The sequence below is a fragment of the Leuciscus leuciscus genome, assembly GCF_965113295.1.
Source record: "Leuciscus leuciscus genome assembly, chromosome: 1".
NCBI classification, from domain to species: Eukaryota; Metazoa; Chordata; class Actinopteri; order Cypriniformes; family Leuciscidae; genus Leuciscus; species Leuciscus leuciscus.
In genome coordinates, this window is record NC_138725.1 from 54,031,145 (window position 1) to 54,055,038 (window position 23,894).

The 23,894-nt window shown below is 38.3% G+C and overlaps 2 protein-coding genes across 3 annotated transcripts; both read left to right on the plus strand.

Moving 5' to 3' along the window:
• The first annotated feature begins 324 nt into the window (after positions 1-324).
• slc25a39 (solute carrier family 25 member 39) lies at positions 325-14,696 on the plus strand. 2 transcript variants are annotated; one of them, XM_082143219.1, is made up of 12 exons: positions 325-482; positions 3,279-3,388; positions 4,645-4,704; positions 5,666-5,716; positions 6,786-6,895; positions 6,973-7,040; positions 7,658-7,782; positions 11,300-11,473; positions 11,552-11,661; positions 12,387-12,468; positions 13,142-13,225; positions 13,761-14,696. In XM_082143219.1, the coding sequence occupies exons 2-12, from the start codon at positions 3,292-3,294 to the stop codon at positions 13,877-13,879; spliced, it is 1,080 nt and encodes a 359-aa protein (XP_081999345.1). In that variant the 5' UTR covers positions 325-482; positions 3,279-3,291; the 3' UTR covers positions 13,880-14,696. The 2 variants fall into 2 exon arrangements, with proteins under 2 accessions (XP_081999345.1, XP_081999346.1); XM_082143220.1 differs by lacking the exon at positions 5,666-5,716.
• A 2,830-nt stretch (positions 14,697-17,526) lies between these two features.
• Positions 17,527-22,358, plus strand: rpl3 (ribosomal protein L3). The gene is made up of 9 exons (XM_082142943.1): positions 17,527-17,611; positions 19,277-19,469; positions 19,716-19,884; positions 20,237-20,372; positions 20,629-20,815; positions 21,043-21,203; positions 21,291-21,392; positions 21,480-21,695; positions 22,239-22,358. The coding sequence occupies exons 1-9, from the start codon at positions 17,609-17,611 to the stop codon at positions 22,281-22,283; spliced, it is 1,212 nt and encodes a 403-aa protein (XP_081999069.1). The 5' UTR covers positions 17,527-17,608; the 3' UTR covers positions 22,284-22,358.
• The last annotated feature ends 1,536 nt before the right edge of the window (positions 22,359-23,894 follow it).

Sequence of the window (23,894 nt, forward strand, 5' to 3'; positions counted from 1 at the left end):
GCATTTCATATTTTCCTGCAACCTTGATGGTTGGAAGGTATAAAAAAAGTATTTGCTTCCTCAGTCCAATAAAAGGTCATTAATAAACTATTATGTAACTTTTTATGTAAATCCTTTTTTTAGAAATCATAAATCATGCCTCCATGTTATGCTGTCTTAGAATTTCAGTTGATAGCAGACGTCCTGCAGTATAATTAGGTGCATTACATTTACTTTTATCCCATTTCTCATTGCCTAGAGGACTACTTAAGAAAAACGTGACAATACTTAGCTGGGCTGCATTACCAAAAAAACAACCGTGTATTTGGCATGAGCTGGGCCGCCAGGGGGCGCCGTGTCTTTCTCATGGTCACCCGCTCGAGCGCCTGCTGCTGTTGTGCGCATTGAGAGTCTCACTCTCCGACTGCACGACGGAGGAGAGACTCGCAGCAGAATGTCACGAACCGAACAGATGCACGAAAACCCTCCGGTTTAGACAAAAGGTTAGTTATCTGCATGAGCCGTCCTATTATTTCTAAACTAACCTACCCTTTCTGCTGCATTAGTTTCAAAAGGACTCAATTAATGTCTCTGCTCTGTACACAATGTCCTATCTTGCGCCATTGCGTTTAATGCGATCAGCGTACAGCTCATGAAACTGCTGATGGTGGAAGAGAGCCGTTAGAGCATTGGTAATCGACGATGTTCGTTCCGTAATGGTTTTGTTTTTGACCAATTGTAGCAACTAGAAAAAATATATTGTGCTTTGTTCTGGACAGGCAATATTTTAGCTACCCATGCAAGACTTGATCAACTTCCCATCATCGCCTACTAGTGTTTTGTTTTTGAGTAGACAGCACGTTTTGTTTTTTGTTTTTGAATTTTGGCTGTTCAGTGGTGTTTTTTTAGGCTTAAGGATAACAGCCATAACATTTTGTTATGCATAAAGTGCATGATATTACTCTTAATGTAATATACCTAAAATGTTAGTAAAACATTCTGATGTAGATTAGAAAATACGGCTATTAAGTGACTTTTACAACATTGACTGACAAAAGGCATTGCCTGAATTAATTATTTTCAAAGTAGATATGTTACTATTTGCAAAACTTGTGGTGTGTTTCCCCACGTCTCAACAATCTTGTTTGTATATGGTGTTGGACCATGAAACTGAAACCACAATTATTTGTCAGTATGATGTAGGGCCTCCTTTTGCAGCCAATATACAGCATCAATTCATCTAGGAAATGTGAGATCCAAGTCCTGCACAGTGGCCAGAGGGACTTTGAGCCATTCCTCTTCCAGAACAGTGCAGGTCACTATGTGATTCAGGTGGAGGAAAACGTTTTCTGTCTCGCTCCTCCAAAATACCACAAAGTGGCTCAAAAAATATTTAGATCTGGTGACTGTGCAGGCCATGGGAGATGTTCAACTTCACTTTCATGTTCATCAAACCATTCAGTCACAAGTCTTGTTGTTTGTATTGGTGCATTATCATGCTGATACACGGCACCCCCTTCAGGGTGCAGTGTTTGTAACATTAGGTGCACATGGTCCTCCAGAATGGTTTGGTAGTCCTTGGCAGTAATGTGCCCATCAAGCACAGTAGGGAATGCAATAATATTGCAGCCCAAACATCACTGATCCACCCTGTGCTTCACTCTGGGCAGTAACAGTCCGGGTGTTAAGCCTATTTGGGGCTTCTCCACACTGTAACCCACATGGATGTGGGAAAGACCGTAAAGGTGGACTCATCAGTGAACAATACATGTTTCACATTGTCCCTTTAAGACCGCTTCCTTGACAGTTACTCCTGTTGGATGTGGTTCGTCCTATGTGGTGGTATGCCGACATTACCCTGGATACCATATTCTCCATACACCACAGAGACTTGCTGTTCTGGTCACAGATGAGCCAGCGAGACGAGCACCAACAATTTGTCCTCTTTTGAACTCGATGTCTTCCATTATGTTGTGTGGATTGCAATATTTTATGTACAACGTGTGCTATTACTCTGATAATTCAACCTGCACACTCCGCTTTTACTGATGAAGTGTAAAATCAGTGAAGATTGGTTACCAGGCCCCGAACATATAGGCGTGAAACCTCCAACACTATATTGGCCAGTGTTTCAGTCTCATTTTCCAACCCCTGTATATATGAAGGGATGTGAAGGTGTGGGATAATATCTGTTTGGGTTTTGTTTTGTTGCTCTAGAGATGATGGACTGGACTTTTCTGTCTTTTTTTCAGTCTTATATCACAGATGAAATAAAATGAGCATGTTTACACTGATCAAAAACCCATTATGGAGTATTATCACTAGCTTCCTGTACCTCATAAATGTGTCAGGCCAGCATGAAGGTCAACTTTGTGCTCACAGCTGATTATCTGTTCTCTGTTGATCTTTATCTTATGGATTTTCCTTTCTGTGTTACTAGCCTAAAGCTGTCATTTGTTCTAGCTTTTGCCAGTTTTGTAGGAGATAGTACCAGTTAATGTAGTTAAATCTCCAATCCACAAGTTTTTTCCCACCTCTTGTTTTCCATTATATCCAGTCATACGCCTTATTAGATGCTGTACTCTCAATTTCTCTTTCATTTTAAAGGGATAGATTCTGTCATCATTTGCTGACCCTCATGTCATTCCAAACCCATATGACTTTCTTCTGTGAAACATAAAAATATATTTTGAAGAATGTTCGCAATAGAACAGTTTTGGTTCCCATTGACTTCCATTGTATGGACAAAAACAAAACAAAACAAAAAAAGCAATGGAAGTCAAAGGGAACCAAAACTGTTTAGTTTCCAGTCTTCTTCTTAAAAAAAAAAAACACAATTTAAATTTTTGGGTGAACTATCCCTTGACTCCCCTAACTACCCCAGTTGACACTGAACATGTTGCATGCTGAATGCATCCAGGCGGCACGCTTGGTGTTGGTCAAAGTCTCATGCTAGATTTGTTTTTCATAAGGTAGTTTACTGACTTCCACAGGAGCAGTATAGGGTACGGGGAGGGTGACCCACCCCGTCTGTGTTCTCAATAGATAAGATATCAATATGCTGTGCAGGGCCATTATAATCACGCCTGCCGCTAGGAGTTACTTTCTCTTAATATCCATGTTTATTTTTGCATAAATGTCGTTATTTAAGAGCAGATAATATTATGTTGTCTTGCAGAGGACTGAGAAGGTCAATAGGTTTCCCTGATGACAGGAGCTATAAAACAGGACCATACAAATTAATATAATCTACGCATCTTGGATGAATGTATGCATATCCCCTCTGTTCTGTCTTTCAGGTGGGCCGACAGGATGGGGGAAGGGCCTGCAGTCAGGCCTTTGGCTGCTATCACGCCCGTGCAGCAGATGCTGGCGTCTGGCACTGGGGCTGTGCTAACATCTTTTTTTGGTGAGGAAAAGAATTGGCACAATCATTTCTCTATTTAGAGAAAATTCATTTCCTTCATTTGTCCAGTTTTAGCTGGACAAAACATTGTAAAAGAGTAAACATTTGATCAAATCCAAATGTTTTAGTATTAATAAATTGCATAGGGCATTAAATGCATTAAATTCAAGAAATTATTATATATTATAATTATTAATATATTAATATTTTTTTTCTTCTTCAGCAAGGACCCTTTAAATTGATTTAAAGTAACATGTATAATGTTACAAAATATCTGTTTCAAATAAATGCTTGAGTTTTGAATTTTCTATGTATCAAAATGTATCAGTTTCCACAAAAATATAAAGCAGCGCAACTGTTTTCAACATTGGTAATAATAAAAAATGTTTCTTAACTAGCAAATCAGCATATTAGAATGATTTCTGAAGGATCATGTGACATTGAAGACTGGAGTAATGATGCTGAAAATTCAGCTTTGCATCACAGGAATAAATTACATTTTAAAGGGTAACTCTCGCCAAAATGCAACCTAGGGTCTTTTTGTTAATCTAGTGGAGATCGACTATGTTTGACTGACAAAATGCCGGCGGACACTGCTACAGTGAGTTTACAGTGATCTTTCTCTTTAGTAAACTCTGTTTACACAAACGATGTTCTCAATGCTCGAGTTCATGTGTAGAGCCCCTGGTTATACTTCGAGCAAAGTTTCATGTCGTGTGGAGCCGCCTTAGTGTTTTAAAAATAGCGATTTTTGATGCTATCATAGTAGTGCCCCAAGCACTCCCATTCAAAAGGCAATTTGACCGAAAACGAAAATACGGTCAAACTTAAAAGTGCCGTTTCCATTATAATTATGCTTTTAAACGAAAGTTTGCCTCGGGTAGATTAACAAAAAGACCCAAGGTTGCATTTTGTATAAATTTTAAAATATATTCAGCAGGAAACTGATTGCAATAATATTTTCCAACATTAATATTTCACTGTTTTCTTATCAAATAATTGCAGTCTTGGTCAGCATAAGAGCCTTCTCTCAAAAACACAAACAAAACCTTACTGACCCCAAACTTTTGAAGGGATATATATATGTTGGGATATAATTATGTTTTTCTAAAGTAACTGGGTTGAAGGGTTTACAGTTTAATTAGACATTCCAAGCTTTGTGCCTGTGCTAATGTTGTGCTTTATATGTAGAATCAAAATCCTAACTTTTATACAAGGCTAAACCTTAATTTTTCTCTTTCTTTTTCTCCCTCCCCTAGTCACACCACTGGATGTAGTGAAGATCAGACTTCAAACCCAGCAAACTCCCCTCTATCAAGGTACAGATCTCAAGCAGCTCTTCAATTCTTGATCACAGAGAGAATGTCAGATGATTGAACAGTAAACTTCATGCATTTTCTCTTGACATTATACAAGTCACACCAGTTCAATATCAGTTCCTGTGTTTCTACAACCAGTGCTTCAAATTTCCCTTCAAATGCTTTAAATAAACAGTCTTCAAGTTAGAATAGATCCAAAAGCTGGTCTCATCTGAGGAATTATCTCTTGCTGCTGTACTCTGAATGTTTTTTTTTCTCTTAAAGCTAAGTGAATATTTTCTGTGCCACTAGCATTGCAAAAATCACTGATTCCAAACAGGTTTTTCAAACACACCATGTCTGCCATTGTTTGCTAAACTCAGTCCTGCCCCAAACTCTCACCATTGGTTGAGTCGGCGTCGTGTTGGGTTGGTCAGGGAGGGTACAATTAGAGCTAATGTTTTGATAGCTACAAATGGCTTACTCTCTGCATAATACGGTGGAATTAAATAATTGGAACTACTTGAGCTTTATTAACAGTGAAAATGAAGCTACACTACTGTTCAAGAGATTGGGGTCTTTAAAGTTGGCATAAAACGGAAGTAGCTGTAATCTTTTCTTCCCTATTGTGACGTGTATCCAAGAGAAACGGCTTCTCGAACTAGAAAAGTGTTGTGGTGCTGTGATGTCATGGTTGATCCCATGGTTGAGTCTCTTTTGCTCACCAAGTCTGCTTTTATATACATTGTTAAATAGTATTTCAATTTCAAATGGAAATCTTTTGTAACATTACAAATGACTTTACTGTCACTTTTGACAAATTTAATGCATCCTTGCTGAAGCCAAACTGACCCCAAACTTTTGAACGTTAGTTTGTATCTAAAAACCTGCTTTAAGCCTTTGATAACACAAGACCTCATGCTGTTTTGCATTTGCTATATGCACTATGAGCTATCTTTCTCTCTCTCTCTCTCTTTCGAAGCACTAGCAGCAGATTCAAGGCCCTGGGCTGGGGTCATCCGCCCTTCAAAATGTGAGTATGTGAAGATGAACTCGCATCTGTGCTCATGGTCCTCTCCCAAAGACCACCAGCTTGCTTCACTAACTACCACTTGAATTACAAACACATTCTGCAAAACATCTAAATCACATAGTGCTAACAACATTTTGGCTTGTATAATGCATCTCTAAAGTGGTAAATGTAATGACACGTGTGCACAAAACACCCCAACAAGTTGAAAAATGCATTCAGAAAATATTTCGGAGGTCTACTCTGCTTGAATATAAATGTTTATTCAGTGTGTTTATAGCAGTGGACCATTTACTGAACTCATGAGGACAAACTTAAAGCCATGCCAGGCAGATCTACCTTGAACCTGTCTTGCGTAATGTCCAAAAATAGTTGGCTTGTTTGTGCCAAGGCTGGAATTGGTTAAACTGTGTCGCGGCATGGTCAATGCCATGGTCACTGATATTTATAGAGCCTCTTATCTAAGACCTCTGTCCTAATCACCAAATCCTTTGAACTGATTGCAGAAAATTATTCAGCTATTATCAGAAAAGTCTTGCTTGGAAAAGTCAGTGTCAAACTTGTCACATGGCTGTTATATGTCTGCAAAGACCAAGTCCTATCTACTTGAATGGGGGAATCCTGAACTCTAAAGAACTGCTTGCTGAACTCACAATTAAATAACATATTTCAAATCAGCAAATAAAATCTGACATAAACTGACCCATAAATGTTGTTTCTTATGCTCAAATAGCATTAAAACATCATATTTTTTTAGGCTAAATGCGTATGAGCTGTCTTAAGAGCGAGTCTCAGAACAATAGCAGTTTCTAAAGCAACTGAAGCTTCTAACAGCAGCTGCAGTGATGCGATGACTTTATCAATCAGCGATTGGGTCTTTTATTTTATAAGGCGGGACTGCCGTATTGCGTGTTGCCCTTTCTCCCATTCATAAGTAATAAAATAGAGACAAAGACTTTAGATATACAAAGAGAGCATACTCCTGAGTACTTGGGTGCTTGTGTCCATTGGCAATGTATTTGCAGAAGTATTACAAATTAGGTTTACGCTACTATATTTTCTGGCTTTTTAGGGAAATGTTTCCTCTATTGTAACGGGTTGATGGACCACGTCTATGTGTGTCAGAATATGTCAAGCTGCTCCAGCTGGTACAAAACCCCCACCCATTTCAGTGGGACCGTGGTAAGAATTTATAAATTTATTGATTTTTAAGTTTTTGTAATGACACATTCATGATTAATTTACTTTTTGTTTTTCAGGATGCATTTGTTAAGATCACACGTAATGAGGGGATCAGGTCTTTGTGGAGCGGACTTCCCCCCACACTGTAAGTCCAGCATCATGTCAGTGTACAGTTACATATAAACTGCTTGACTTGCATACTTTAATTGTACTTCATCAGTTTTATAGGCAGAACCGGTGCTATCAGATCTAGTATAGTCCTGTTTTAGTGTGCCTCTATTTTTAAAGTGTGTTCTGTAACTGCAGCTCATACGAAAGACTTAAAAAAAAAATCAGCTGTTGCTAAAAGTAATGACTTGTAGTTTAGTAATTAAGTTGAGTTAAGATTTTAGAAGATCTTACGATTTAAAAAGATTTTTTATTCTGTAAATGCTCTGACAGATTCAAAGATCATTAAGATAACTTAGTCATTAGTTGTGAATCCGACTACAGTGGTCATGCCGTTTACTGAATAACTGAAATGCTGTGTAAGCGTATTTGACTTTGTAAATTTATAAATAACATGTTAATGATTAAACGTATGAATCAAGTTGACTGTAAATAATCTTTTTTGGGGTCAGTTGACTTGAGCGGATAGCCTGACAAACCAGCCTGACAAACCAGCAAATAAAAACAACTCTGAATCCTTGAAAATGACACACATTTGTAATTCGTGCATAAGCTGTTTTCTGTGAATGCTCATTGGTGTGTTTGTGTTTGAAGGGTGATGGCGGTTCCTGCCACTGTCATCTACTTCACCTGCTATGACCAGCTGCGAGACTTCCTGCGTTACGGCATGGGCTATCAAGGGGACCATATTCCCCTTATAGCAGGAGGGTTAGCGAGATGTGAGTATTTACTCGTCCTTCCGGTCTCATACAAGCATCTTTTACAAGACTGCAGTTTTGTAATGTGTATTATGAAGATCTTAAAATTATATAATGTGCATCCCTAAACAAAGCTGAAAACCTGCATAATAAATCAGTTATTGGCATATTTAACGTACCTGTCACTATTGGATATTTAATTATGCATTATTTCCCTGCTTTTACCTTTAGATTCATTTGGAATTGTGTAGTAAAAAAAAAAAGTGTTAAGTCAGCCAGAATATGTTGTATTTTTTTAGATTGTCCAACGTACCTACATTTAGCTTTGATGACAGCTTGGCACACACATGGCATTCTCTCATCAGATTAATGAGGTAGTCACCCACAATGGTTTTCCAACAATCTTGAAGGAGTTCCCACAGGTGTTGAGTACTTGTTGGCTGCTTTTCCTTCACTCTCCGGTCCAACTCCTCTCAAACCATCTCAATTGGATTTAGATCGAGTGATTTGTGGAGGCCAGGGGTCTCATTTATAAAACTGTGCGTAGGATCCTTACCAAAAAATATTCAGACTTATAAAATCGTTCATACGGCAGAACCTGCACAGAATTCACTTTATAAATCCCAGTCAGCGGAAGATTGTGCACACATAACCATAAATATGCCACCCCGAAATGGCCATATATGGAGCTTACAAAGGCTAGTTTTACTAGGCAGATCCTCATCTGCATATCATTTGCATATGATTATTCATCCACGTGATAACGTTTAACGGTACAAGACATTAGGGAAATATGAAATATGGATGTGCCGTCTCATTACATTAATAAAAATCATTTAGTAGCCTATCCTTGCCTTATTTTTGTATACATAGATCAAATAGTATAAAATACATTTCAGAGAAAGTTTTTCTCAATCTTTTCCACTGGCCAAATATAATTTTTTATTGATTTATATTTTTAATGGAAATAGATAGGCTTTGTGCATTATTTGCACGAAAATATTTTCTCAGACAATCTGCTATTATCATGATAAGCAATTATCTCTGTAGTTAAAACATCAAAACACAGAATGCCAGAGGAAAAGTTTTCAAAAACATCGCATCCACAACAATTATTTCTATTGATTCAATATAATTTTTTTTGTAGCTTCTCAGTAATGATTTCATGTTTAAGTGTTGAACTTTATTAAATTTGAATGGCATATTTAATCTAAATGTTTATATCAGAAGTAAAACATAGTTTAAATCATTATTTTAAACGGCCCAACACGCTCGCTGGTGCGGACATTTAAGAAGGGATGGATATTTGTTTCGCACGATTGAAGGTTGGTCATCACGATTCCGTAGCATTAAGAGCGACTACGGTAGCGAGTAGTATGAAAGGGCGAAAATCCGGTTGGTTGGGGTGGTGGATGGGTCAAACAATACAGGACTTTCACCCAGGAGACCGGGGATCGTGTCCCATGTGTCAAATTTCCTAAACCCAACCGTCCCGTTCTTCTTTTCCTAAACCCAACCGTCCCGTTGTTGTTCCGCGTGTCATGGAAATGTAAGCCCACCCACGACCTTTTCCTTAACTTAAAGGACAAGTTCGGTATTTTACACTTAAAGCCCTGTTTACAGATCGTATCTGATGAAATAGAACGGTTAAGATTAAAATTTGGACACATGCTGCTGTCCCGAGAATTTTAGGTTTATTTCGCTTCCCCCCCCACCCCCACAATGGTTGTCTATGTGCACTGGAAGATTCCGTCCTAAAAACACGTTAAACTTTCGTTTACAAAGACGTGAAACTCACCGAGTGGTCAGGGGGTGTTCACTGATATGTTCCCTCAAAAATCGCTGAAAAAGATGCATTCCAACAGGTTTTATCGTAGTTTTTGTCCAACTCCATTGACTTGTATAGGACGTGCTGTGAGACCGCAGCACCTTTACGGTATTACTCCGCCGCTTCTTCTTCTGCTTCTTCTGTGTATTCAATGAAATGCCCGTGGTTTGCTTGCAATTGGCAAAGGTGCATTATCGCCACCAACTGGGCTGGAGTGTCTATTATTCAAGCTCTCAACGGAAGAATCACGGGTGTGACGCGTTTGGCAAAATAGGTCCACAAAAGCGAAATAAACGTAAAATTCTCGGGACAGGAGCATGTGTCCAAATTTTAATCTTAACCGTTCTATTTCATCAGATACGATCTGTAAACAGGGCTTTAAGTGTAAAATACCGAACTTGTCCTTTAAGGGGCCGTGTTCATTTCACGGAATTCTTCCGTGGGCCCATCACGGAATTTTCGGCGATTCTTGAAAAGCTGTACACAGCTTCTCTGCTGCAGCCCGACTGGCAGAAAGAATCGTGCTACTTTTTTCCCCTTTCGTGCAACCTATTGGAAAGCCCAGATGAGTAATTAGTTTGGTTAGTAAAATAACAAAATTATAGTTTTTAACTAGAAAAAAAATATTTATGTAAAGAGATATAGTAAAATAAAAAGTGTTTTACTGTAAACATCGTCAGCTGCCAATTTAGGGGACCTTCGCACAACCCTAGTTATTCTAATAAACTTATCCTCTGCAGCAAAGTTAGCTCTTGGTCTTTCCTGGGACGGCCCTCATGAGAGCCAGTTTTATCATAGCATTTGATGGTTTTGGCAACTGCACTTGGGGATACATTCAAAGTTCTTGAGATTTATCGGATTGACTGACCTTAATTTCTTAAAGTAATGATGGACTGTCTTTTCTTTTACTTAACTGAGTGTTTCTTGCCATAATATGGATTTGTACAGTAGTTGTAGTTGCACTAATAGGGCTATTGACTCTTTGCCCACCCTTCCCTCTGCACAAGACAACTTATGTCTTTTTGAGAGTTTCTTATGCTCACATTTATTAAGGCTGCATTCATTTGATCAGAAATACAGAAAAACAGTAATATTCTGAAATAATACTTTTTAAAATAAATGTTTTCTATTTCAATATATTTTAAAATATAATTTATACCTGTGGTGACAAAGCTGAGTTTTCAGCATCATTACTCCAGTCTTCAGTGTCACATGATCCTTCAGAAATCATTCTTAAATGCTGATTTAAGTTCAAGAAACATTTCATATTTTTGTTAATGTATAAAACAGTTGTGCTGCTTAATATTATTGTTTTTTGATGATTAGAAAGTTCAAAAGAACAGCGTTTATTTGAAATGGAATCTTTTGAAACATGTCTTTACTGTCACTTTTGATCGTTTTAATCCATTCTTGTTCAATACAAGGATTAATTTCTTATAAATCTTACTGATCACAAACCTTTGAACAGAAGTATATACAGTATTAAATGTAATCTTTCGTAAATCTCAAATTGTACATTTATAATGCTGTAAATTCACGTTTAGTTTTTTAAATAATTGATTTAAATGTTGTATTTTAGACCAAAAAAACCCCCTGCAAATGTTGATGCATCCCCAGTTTTGTACTTTTCTGAGTGTTCTGTTTGATCGTGACTGCTGTGTTGTGATCTCTGCTGTCACATTATTGACGTCTCCTCTCTGTGCTGCTCAGTGGGAGCAGTGTCTGTGATCAGTCCTCTGGAGTTGGTTCGGACTAAGATGCAGTCCCGCAGACTCCCATACAGCGAGCTGATGGTGTGTATCCGCTCGGCTGTGGCTCAGGATGGCTGGTTATCTCTCTGGAGAGGCTGGGGTCCAACTGTCCTACGGGACGTGCCCTTTTCAGGTCAGTGACCTGTACATTCTCTGGCAGCGGGATGTTCCACAGATACAGTGCTTGACTGTTTTTTCCCCCCCCCATTAGCTCTGTACTGGTTTAACTATGAGCTAGTGAAGGCACAGCTGTGTGAGCGGTACAGTGCACCACAGACCTCCTTCACCATTAGTTTTACAGCCGGGGCCGTCTCAGGAGCTGTGAGTATCCCAGTATCACCTCACTCTCAAAAGCCAGATATAATTGATGACTTTTACTTTATTTTAAATGACGCATTAAAAGAAGGAACTCGATAGCTGTAAATTAATATGGATGAGTTTATGAATGATTACATAAGACTACAGTGAGAAAAAAGATTAAACAATGTGAACAGAGCGTGATATCTTATCTGGCCTGACTGATTAACAATAAAGGCTTTTTACATGAGAACAAATGCTGGGTCGACTTCTGTCCCAGATGAATGTAGGACATGAGTGAACCTGATCTTTTGCATTGAAATTTTTGCACTTAACTAATGGTAAAGTGGTATTTTGTGTATTATCTTACTACATGCTTAAAACACTACATAGTTGAAGTTCTTTATAATGGAATTGGATTTGTAGTGATAATAGAGTTGTATAATTGTGAATATAACGCTATAATTAAATTTCTCTTCTGCTCACCAAGGCTGCATTTATTTGGGGGAAATAAAATAGAAAATAAATGTAATTTATTCCTTTAATAGCAAAGCTGAATTTTCAGCTTCCATTACTCCAGTCTTCAGTGTCACATGATCCTTCACAAATCATTCTAATATGCTGATTTGCTGCTCAAGAAACGATGTTGAAAACAGTTGTGCTGCTTTGAATATTTTTCTGAAAACCATGAAATAATTTGATCATGCAGTACTGGTCTCATCAGAATATCAATTTTCTTTTTGACACAGATTGCTGCAGTTCTGACCCTGCCGTTTGACGTGGTGAAAACGCGCAGGCAAATCCAGTTAGGGGAAATGGATGCTGTCGGAGGTATAGCAGCTTCTGTAGTTTCACCTGTTAAAGGGGAACTTGGCAACTATTTCAACTTAATAAAACCATTTAGAAATCATTTGGATGGTTAAATAACCTGTTCTGGTGAAAATGGTGACTTTCCCTGCTCCCCCCAGCGTTCTCATGCGGAAAACCAACCTTGCAACATGGGGACTAACGTCCCGGTAAGTTGGAAATAGGAAGTCTCGTGAGAAGCGAGAACGAGCGAGAAACACGAACTGCTTTACGGCAATTCGACATAAACACAATGTTCTATGATACTGTGTATGATGTATTACCCACCTCGGTAGACATGGCTCCACACGATAAAATTGGCCGGCTCCGATAATAACATCATAACATGAGCAGCGGTAGAAAGGGGGAGGAGGGTGCTGCAAGTCAGTTTTTTTACGACAGTGTTGTGAAATATACGCCCCACAGCTGTAGGGGGAGCTTGTTGAGAAAACATGCGACAACAAAAGTGGAAATCAGAGAAGAAATGGCTAGAGTTACCAAGTTCCCCTTTAATATATTAGAAAGAGTGTTGTAATTCAACCTGAAGGTTGAGTGACATGATCTCATAGATGACTACTCACTTTTAAAAACAATTCAGTGCTGATTTTAGTTACATTTTATCAGGTATCAAATTTCATGACATTTTGACCTTTCTCAGCAATCTCTATGAAGAAACCGGCCTCCACATGGAACATGATGAGGAATATCTGGATTGACATGGGATACAGAGGATTGTTTGCAGGTAAGCTCTAATTTCTACAGTCTACGCACTTCCCTAAAAGCACAATGTGCTCTGATTGGTTGGCTGGACCAGTGTGTTGTGATTGGTTAACTGATTCAAGCGTGTTTCGGAAATGTCACGGCCCTTACCATAAGGGCAAGTTTCAACACGCTACTAACGCAATTCAACCAGGCCAGCCTTATTTAAATTATTTAAATGAGGAATAGTGACGTGTTCGTTCCCAAAACGGGATCAGATTTTACTGATATAGAGAATAACTCCCTTTGGAGTCACTTTGTGCTTTGTAACTTTGCAGACCTTTTCCATGCTCAAACAGTAACACTACAGACTAAAAAAAACATTGAAAATGTTACAAAGCATAATAGGATAAGGAATTTGTTTTTTATTTGTTTTGTTTTTTACAATTTCTGGCTGAAACAATGTTTTGGTGCAGGACCGAACTGGATTAGAAATTACACACTATGGCTTTAACTTTTTATTATTGAAACAGTGATATTAGTGTATACATTCAATAATCAGCTTTGCTTTTTTTCAGGTTTCCTTCCAAGAGTGATCAAAGTTGCTCCCGCCTGTGCAGTCATGATCAGCACTTATGAGTTTGGGAAGACTTTCTTTCAGAAGCATAATCTGGATCGGGCGGGATGCGGTCTTTGAGAGGGGCGAGAGGACCTGTGGTTTGTCCAGGATCTAGCCCAGAGGAAGCTGAGAGGGAGTCATTGTCAGCTACTGCAAACACTGATGACTTATACCGGCTTTGTAATGATTTTTTTTTTTTTTTTTTTTTTTGGAATGAAACTCTAATTGTTGGGTGATGTGCCTACTGACTGGCACAAGGAATTATAAGCTGTGAGACTTTAACTAATACTTTGCGTCTGAGATGTAGGACTTCAGTTATGATGCATCAATAAATGCACAATCCTCCCCAAACCCTGTGATGCCTTAGGGAACAATACCAAAGCATGCTGGCAGAAACACTACCTCCCCACTAATGCCCCACTTATTGAAATGGCTGCTGGTTGGGCGCAACATCCAGGTTGTTTAATCTGCAGTGCTTAACTTGAGTCCCTTTTATTAAAGAGACAGTGCTGCCCTCTGCTGTTCATGTTGAGGAAACTTCAGAACGAATGGATAAAATAGTCAGTACTGAGCGTTACTGTCTTTTTCATCAGGGGAAAACAAATATAAAAAAAAAAAGATTTTTATATGTGACTTTTTTTTCTTTTCTTCAATTTTAATTATTCTTATTTACAAGACTAGTCCTTTGTATGGGCACTGTTTGTTTATTAGTATTATTTTATCATTTTTTTGCAAGGGATGTCCTAGTGTAGTGGATGGATCTTTGCTCTTGTCCTGTGTACTACACCTGCATTTAGTTCCGATACAAACAATATCTACTGTTGTAAACATACTGCTGACTTGAAATGATTAGACCGTTCTCACATTTGATCTAATAAAAGACATTTAAAAACCACTTCATCTTATAAGTTGAATTTTCAGCCGACTTAACGTGCATCATTTCTGCGCATTTACTGAAGCATACTACATAAATGTGTTTTCCAACTCATTTCTGAGTGAATGTTAGAGAAAGTATCTTAAAAAGAATTGAATATGTCTGTGATGGCCCTTGTGGTATGTGAGCAGAATGATTGTTCACTCAAAAAAAAAAATTCTGTCATCATTTCCTCAACCTCATGTCGTTCCATGCCGTGATACGACTTTCATTTTTTGCAAGTAACACATCAAGAGTTACCCTGCAGCAGAAGGTTTAAATGACTGTTTTCTGTACAATGAGAGTGAATGGTGACCACAGCTGTCACCGGTCCCCATCCACTTCTACTGTATGGCCAAAATAACAATACAAAAATTGTTTGGACACTCTGCTAAACATCATCTTTTTTCCACTCTAGACAGACATACAGGGTTGGACCAATGTGAGGGCAAATAAATAAATGATCTAATTTTAACTTGGAACTATGGTAAACTTGGTATGATTTTATATGATTGCATTTGTGTGATTCGACTCCAATATAATTAATCAGACTCCATTAAAGCTGTTATTCTTTAAAAGTAGAAGTCTTTATTAGAACTGATAGGAACATTTAGGATTTAACCTGAATGCTTAGATAACAAAAGTTTTGATTTCTTAAGCTTTCAACATTATCAGTGTAAAATGAATCTTTAAAGCAGGCAAAGCTATTTATTACGTAACATTTAAATACAGACATTAGAATGTAACAACATCCTGTATAGAACAACTTGTAACAAATGACCCACTGCTGTGCAGGAGAGCAGAGGGCGTAAAAGCCTTTCTTGTAGTTTGAGGTGGTGTGCGGGAATGGCAGGGTTAAAGCCTTTCTCCCCGATCAACAGTTCTCTTTCCTTCTTATACCCTGGAGCAAAGCATTGTTAAACATGAGTGGAATACTGACAGGAAACCAAAAGATATGGCAACTGATTGGTGATCAAGAGGGGGAGAAGAACATTAACATATTCTCCTCAATGCATGTTTAACCCTCGTGCACTTTACGTTTTATTTTTTATTTTATTTTATTTTATGCTTAGAACATCATAACTGAAAGATTACATTTTGCTGTATAAGGAAAATAATGTTTACTTTTCCTAAGTTAACTTTCCCTAGTTTCATTCTTTTTCTGTATCTTCAACAACATTTTCCTCAATCTCTGAAGCATCTTCATCTTCATCTGTATCAGTATCACACTCAAAAACCTGTGAAATTACTTATTTTACCGTCAATCTTTGGGAGCTCATTTTTCCTGCTGTATATGTCAAAGTCTCATGCCACACTGAGCAAAAGTGTGGGAAAGCTCATTATTCACTCACGAGGGAGTGAGAAACAAAACATAACAAAAACATACATCAAATTTTTTTTTTTTTTTATAATCCGAAGCTGCCTTTGAAGGTTTAGTTAAAAGCTAGGTATTTCAGATATATTGAATATAGAAATGAGAGCTTATTTTACTCTCTGTGTCTGACAAAGATTTTCGCCTGTAATTTGCAATTAATTCTGAACACCGTGATTTAGCTTTTTCAAGTGTGTTTGGTTAGGGTTAGAGCACTTTTAGATACACTTGCACTTTAGAACTGGAGTTGAAGTGCCCTGACATACATAAAATAAATGTTTTTATTTTGTGCCTGTACTATTGCTTTTGAATAGCTGCCTATGAGAGTCAAATTGACCCGTGAACATCACAAACGTACTTTTTTTATATATATGACAAAACACATCAGCATGTTGAAACTTTGCATGCATGTTCATGATGATAAATGAGAAAAAGTCACAACATATCAAGAAAAAACAACAACAAAGGTTTAATATTATTTCAGGTAGCTTGAAAAAATAAATGATAGCTCATTTTTACCATCTGTGACTGACAAAATATTTTTCTGTATTGAAATAAGTGTGGAAAAGGCTAATTTTTAGCTTCATAAGGTAGTAAAAAAAAACGAAATAACAAAATATAACCAAGAAATTTTATTATTTTGGGTCGGTACAGATGCATTAGAGCGTTAAACTATGTGGGTCAAATTGACCCGCAAACATCACAAACGTAATAGTAATTTTGTCAAAACACATCAGCATGTTAAAACTTTGCATGCATGTTCATGATAAATGAGAAAAAGTCACAAAATGTAAAGAAAAAACAGTATTTCCAACAACTAGAAAATCTAAACGGGTAAAAGTGCTAGGTAGGACCTAGATTGTACATTAGATACCCTCTATTAAGTTCACCACCTTTCAGTTCAGTTTATAAGCTGTCAGATGAGACCAAACAATACATTAGAACACAGAAGTAGATAAATAGTGGTAGAGAGCACGTGTCCTGAAGCAAATGGTAGAGTCATTGAGGTGTAATCGACTCAGTGTCTCAACAGTCCTCAACCAGCATATTAATGCACTAAACAGGCATTAGCATACTGTGATGAAGAAGGCCATCGTGCGTGCCACGTTTAATTCACACGTAGCCTACATCTTCAAAGGGATTTCTGAAGTAGCCTACTAAAGCAGTAAAGAGATGTTCGCTCTGCCCTACAGAACCTAGATTTTCCGTGAAAAATGTTGCAAAGAAAAGAAACATTAAGTAACATTGGTTGCATATTATAGATTTTCTTATTTGTGTTTGACATTAATCTTGGCACAGAAGGAATAAATGTGAACATTTCACATCGTATGGACTTCACCTACATTGAGCACAATGTATTGCTCACCAATAGATGGCGACGCCACTGAGGATCGTAACGTACGAGACGCGTCTGCCGTGACGCACACGCGTATTCCGTGACGCACACGCGTCGAACGCCGGTTTTGCTTTATAAGGAAGCACCGCCTCTCAGACGATCTCTTTCAATCGGACCGGGGACAAAATGGTGAGTTCTTGACTCCTTTTCATAATCCAACCTAAATCAAAGGCATCCTGCTTATTTTAGACTCCTCGTGTTCAATATATTACACATAGAAGGCAAACGACTTTTTTGCTGTGTTTATAGATTGAAATGAATCTCTGCGCCTGAGTTTTTAGCACATGTGTGTGACTGACTGTGGGGGAAAATGGCCGCATTCTTCTCTGCTTTGAGCTTTAACACATTAACGTTTTGAATGTTTTTGTAAACACGAAGGCATTAGTTAGATATTATAATCCTTGCTGGTTGTTAAACTGGCCTTTTCTGAGTTTCATTGTTCTCATTATGATTTATCTTTACGCGGTTCTTTGTAGGGCCTTTACTGTCTCTTGAGGTGGCCAAGTAAATTTTACAGCCGCAAGTTAAAGGTGCAGTCAGTACATTTTACGTTGCCGTTTATGCCCCTGGGACCCAGAAATAGACTTTTGTCCTCTGTAGTGGATTTTATTTCTTAATGAATTTCTGTGACACCATACATGTCACAGTTTTAAGTCTAATATGCATCATGACAACCTGATCTTTAAAAATGACTTGAATGAATTTAGTGATCAAATTTAGCACTCATGGAGAATTATAATATTTTGAAGTCACTTAAATCTGACTATTTTCTAAAATTGTTTGTAATTCAACAATTCAGTCAAATATTAAGTTTTCTAATCAATATGATTTTGTTACAAAACGGGGCATTCATTTTCATGTCCACTGTAGAGGGCGCATGACTTGCAGCATGTTCTTTAGGCATTCTGGGAGAAAAGTGAATGTGGAGAGAAATATCAATATTCCTATGAAATATTAGGTATGAAAATGTTGCCCATTATTACTATTTCCGTTACATTTTTCCCCAAGAAAAAAAGTAAATTAGATGCATTGTATTGAATGGGACTACCCATTTATGGACATTTTAACCACATTGCATAAAGTAAAATGGTTTATCAATTTATTCTGTTATCTTTCATAACAGCTGATAATCATCTTTATACAAAGTTTGGTTTAAAATTTTTTTATTTAACTTATTTTAACCAACTGAGTCTTGGTGTCCATTACAAGAGGACATTTTGCTAACATGAATAAAATAGTTCAGTAGTTTTTCCATTTGTTTCTTATGCTTTGAACAATGTAATGATGCATTTAAAAATAATGGCAGCAGACTTCATGTTCCCATGTGGTGACCCGTTCATTCTAAAATCCATGTTTGTTACTTTACTCAAGAAAACATTTACAGGGTACAATTCAAGATATTTAAAATTGTTTTCCTTGCTGAATATTTATCTTGTATTGGGCCATTCACAGTGTTTAAGTTGAACTTTTTAATATGCGCATCTCGTCATGGATGAGATTCTGCAAGAGTAGTGCAACGGTTAAATGTGTTTACATTTGAGAAACGAGATAAGTAGTCCAGTGGAATGGGGGGAAAATGCGTTCTGTTTGAGCGGGGACCCTTCAGACGTTTGTTCTATTAGAAGTTGCTCTTTATGAATTGCTTTTTTAAACCTTTTTTTATTAAAGTTTGTATCCAGCATAATTACACCAGTTGTGGAATTTTACAGAATGTCAGAACACTGAGTTTTCACATTCAGAACTTGCGTGTATGATGATGAATAATGTTTTTTTTTTTTAACATTTTTTTTTTAGTCTCACCGTAAATTTTCGGCCCCACGCCATGGATCTCTGGGCTTCCTGCCACGCAAGAGGTGTAAACGCCATCGTGGTAAGGTGAAGAGTTTCCCTAAAGATGATCCCAGCAAGCCTGTTCACCTGACTGCTTTCCTTGGCTACAAGGCTGGTATGACCCACATCGTCCGTGAGGTTGACAGACCTGGCTCAAGTGAGTTAACGTTTAAGTGTTCAGATTTTGTTGCATGTAGAAAAGTGCTCTACTTTGCCTGTAGTGTGCCTGCCAGTGATGAAATCCTCGACGGGCGGACATATATGGGCTTCTAATCCCTTGCTGAATGTCGAGTACTGAGAGCAGTTGCATATCAAGTCTTAAACCTGCATTCTTAAGTATAGCTTGGTGTTTAATATCTAAAGTCTTATTGTTTTTAGCTAACTAGCTTGTCCTTGTTCTTAGAGGTCAACAAAAAGGAGGTGGTTGAGGCAGTGACCATTGTGGAGACCCCTCCCATGGTTGTAGTGGGTGTTGTTGGATACGTCATGACCCCCCGTGGTCTGCGCTCTTTCAAGACCATCTTTGCTGAGCACATCAGTGACGAGTGCAAGCGTCGCTTCTATAAGAACTGGTAAGGCTTGGTTTTGAAAACATAATTGCTTGCATGTTTAGTCTGGAGCTAATAGATGTTGGCCAGATTAAACAGTCACGTTTTCCTGAGCCATTCTAATGTGTCGGTGTGGTGCAGCTCCGCTCAGGTGCCTTGTGCCCTGATGAGCTCCGGGCTCCTCTGGCCGGTGGAAAGGGCTCCTTAGAAACCGTGCCATGAGCCGAAATTACCTATTGCTGTCGACGCCTCCCCTTTACCATGAGGATGGGCAAAGCAGCTATGCCCAGTCTCCTTCCACTGGCCCACTAGGCTATGAAGGGGCTGTGCCAACCTTTCTTTGTGCTTTTCCCCTGCCCTCATCTACCACGTTCAGGTACAAGTCCAAGAAGAAGGCCTTCACCAAGTACTGCAAGAGGTGGCAAGATGAGGAGGGCAAGAAGCAGCTGGAGAAAGACTTCGCCTCCATGAAGAAGTACTGCCAGATCATTCGCATCATTGCCCACACACAGGTGAGCTTCGAGTAGACCATCTTTTTAACTTGGGGTCCTTTGAAATCTCTCTTCCCCCACCCCCCACTGAAATTGTTCAATTCAATCTTATAAAATGTAGTTAATTTACAATAAAATTGAGCATTGTCAAGCTGGGGCGTACACAGAACTGTACATTTAAAACCTGGATTAAAGTCTTGCTTGTATGATTACTTTTCTTATAATTGGATATGTTTTTTTTTCATGAAGATTCACCTAATATTTGTGTTGTCTGTAGATGCGCCTGCTGCCCCACAGACAGAAGAAGTCCCACTTGATGGAGGTTCAACTGAATGGTGGCTCTATCGCTGATAAAGTTGACTGGGCCAGAGAGAAGCTCGAGCAGTCAGTTCCCATCGCTAATGTCTTTGCTCAGGATGAGATGATTGATGTTATCGGTGTTACCAAGGGTCATGGATGCAAGGGTAGGTGGATAGCTTTTTGTTCAACATCTGTCCGTTCCCATGATTTTAATTTTGACTTGACAAGCATTGTGCACAATGATGAAAGACATGGATTAATCGCGTCAGGCATGGCGCCCGAAACGCATGAGGAAACTCCCATGCTGCCTTCCTTCTGACAGCACACTTGCTATATTATAAGCAAATGAGCTTCAAAGAGGCCTTTTCTGATCAAAGATGTGTTACTGTAGGTGTGACAAGCCGTTGGCACACAAAGAAGCTGCCCCGCAAGACCCATCGTGGACTGCGTAAAGTGGCCTGTATTGGAGCCTGGCATCCTGCCCGTGTGGCTTTCTCTGTTGCTCGTGCCGGTCAGAAAGGCTACCACCACCGAACTGAGATCAACAAGAAGGTGAGGCCTCAGAAATGGACTCAAGTGTTCCTTTGGCATCACTTTTGTGCGTGTCTTCTCTTACATAATTTTTTTCTTCAATATTAGATCTACAAGATTGGTGTGGGCTTTCACACCAAGGATGGAAAAGTAGTTAAGAGCAACGCCTCTACTGATTATGATCTGTCCAACAAGAGCATCAACCCCCTCGTGAGTGTCTAGATGTCTATCTGATGTGGGTTTTGGTTACTTCAGATTATGTAGTTGCTTTTTAAACTGACTCTTGTGTTTCCCTAGGGTGGATTTGTGCACTATGGTGAGGTGACCAACGACTTCCTCATGCTGAAAGGCTGTGTCATCGGAACCAAGAAGAGGGTTTTGACCCTGCGCAAATCTCTTCTGGTCCAGACCAGCCGCCGCGCTCAGGAGAAGATCGAACTCAAATTCATCGACACCACCTCCAAGTTCGGTCATGGACGTTTCCAGACCATCGAGGAGAAGAAAAACTTCATGGTGAGTGCGTGACAACTTTGACTCAATGGTTTCTCGCTGCACCCTCTCAGACTGCGGTCTAAAGATGTTGGTCAGAATAAGGTCTGGGTCTACAGGGTGTCAGTGCATGGTGAGACTGACCTGACTCTTATCGCCACTCTGTGTTTGATGCGCATCATGCTTGGCTGGATCCTTTAAAGAAGCTTTAATTGGTAGCATTTAGACCTCGATCCCATAGAGATCAAAATTGAATGACATTGCGCATACTTTGTTGCCTGCAACTGACCTGAAGTGACAACCGTAGCTGAAGAATGTAATTATCTGCTGACTCATGATCCTAGGCATATCAGTGCACTGTTCGTAACCTGTTTCAGCTAATCAGTCTGAGATTTGGGTTCCATTCCAGTGCAAAATTAAAACTCGGTGAGGCAGGGGAGTAGTGCCTCCTTTGTGCTTTCTCCCTGTTCACTCTCTGATGACATGACTCCAGTTGTACTTTTAAAAGTGCAGTAATTCATCAAATTTGATTTGGCTGGTAACAATTTTTTTTCCTCTTCTCAACAGGGACCCCTCAAGAAAGACCGTCTCGCCAAGGAGGAGATGGCATAAATGTGCTCGTCCTCTGCTCTGTCTGGTGTTGTCATGCATTACTGCAGAGTTGTTTAATAAAAATAAACAAAACGATGTGCATTTGTTTTTAATATTAATTTATAGTCTCTATATAGTTCAAATTTGATTAACACTGAGCTGATTGTTCTAATAGGGCTCTTAACAATTGAATGTGACTTTTAATATGCTGATTAAGGGTTTTTGTAAAGTTTTTAAACATTCTTGAGCCCAATGAAACACTATGTATTGCCAATTTAAAATGTTAAATTTTTCATGATTTTTCCAGGACTAGAAATCAAACTTTTAAAATGAGAAACCTTAAATTGATGTAGCTGAAGATTGTAGTGTTGCTGGTTTTTAACCCTTTCATGCATGAATTATTATAACCTCATTCAGGATTTTTTTTTTCCTATGCGTTTTTATTGCTCTTAGGGCATTTTTCAAAGATCTTCAGATGTCCACTTGAGTGGACAGCATGTGGTTATGGTTTAATACTATATTAAATATAAGACAATATGTGAATTTAACAAACTAATCAATACAATTATAGAAAGTCATGTGAAAAATATATATACAAAAAATATAAATGCAAAATATTGCAAAGGCTTCATACAACTTGCACTTCGCGTATCTTTGATATCAGAACATGAGGATGTGATTCCATCAGAATTTTCTACAGCCTGTTAAGGTACAACTGGAAACCACTCAGATGCTCCCTCCAGTGCACCAGAGTATGGAGATTTACCCTTATTAGCTGATAATTCTGATTATGTTCGAGATGGACATGCACATTTCTATCATAGCCCTCCTCTGAGAAAACCTAGCGATATCACTTTTTTTTTCAATCTCATCTGAAATGAAGTAACATGCATAACGCATTCAGATTACTTTTTTGATGTTACAAGTAACATGCATTACCTAATCAGATTACTTTTTGATCTAACAAGTAATTAACTACAAGTAATGTGCATTACCTAATCGGATTACTTTTTGATGTAATGAGTAAAGAAACGCATTACAAGTAACATGCATTACGTAATCATTACTTTTTGATCTAACAAGTAATGCATTACAAGTGTCATACATTATGTAATCACATGACTTTTTTCGATGTCAATGAAAATTACATTCTAATAATACAAGTACATTTATTTACAGTAAAAAAAGTCACTGCAGATTAAGTTAAGTTTTAAATTTCAAAAACAATATTCACAATATAATTATGAATTGTAGCTGAAATAAAGCAATTGATGCATGACGTCCACTACAGTGGACACGTGATTAATCAGAGTTTTCTCTCAATCTAAAAACAAAACTTGGAAAATTTTACTGTGATATGACTCATTAGATATTGCTTGATGCAGCAATATTTTTTTTTACCTACAAGAGTCTCCTAGGATAGAAGGAATGGGTGGATATTCCGGGGCTTGCCACTTGGTTGCAATTTATAGGATGATGCACCAGGGTCCAATGAAGAGGCTGATGTGCAAATTCAAGAAAATGCTTTTTTAATAGATGTCCACTATGCGTGAAAGGGTTAAAGGGATAGTTCACCCAAAAATGAAAGTTCTCATGTCATTACAAACCTGTGAGACTTTGTTTCATCTTCGG

Bases quoted from the DNA above. Each gene is read 5' to 3' on its own strand.
- slc25a39 (XM_082143219.1), top strand. From the start codon at position 3,292: ATGGGGGAAGGGCCTGCAGTCAGGCCTTTGGCTGCTATCACGCCCGTG. The intron at 3,389-4,644 runs GTGAGGAAAAGA...TCCCTCCCCTAG, and splicing joins TGTGCTAACATCTTTTTTTG to TCACACCACTGGATGTAGTG. The intron at 7,041-7,657 runs GTAAGTCCAGCA...TTGTGTTTGAAG, and splicing joins AGCGGACTTCCCCCCACACT to GGTGATGGCGGTTCCTGCCA.
- rpl3 (XM_082142943.1), top strand. The intron at 20,816-21,042 runs GTAGGTGGATAG...GTGTTACTGTAG, and splicing joins CAAGGGTCATGGATGCAAGG to GTGTGACAAGCCGTTGGCAC. The intron at 21,696-22,238 runs GTGAGTGCGTGA...TCTTCTCAACAG, and splicing joins AGGAGAAGAAAAACTTCATG to GGACCCCTCAAGAAAGACCG.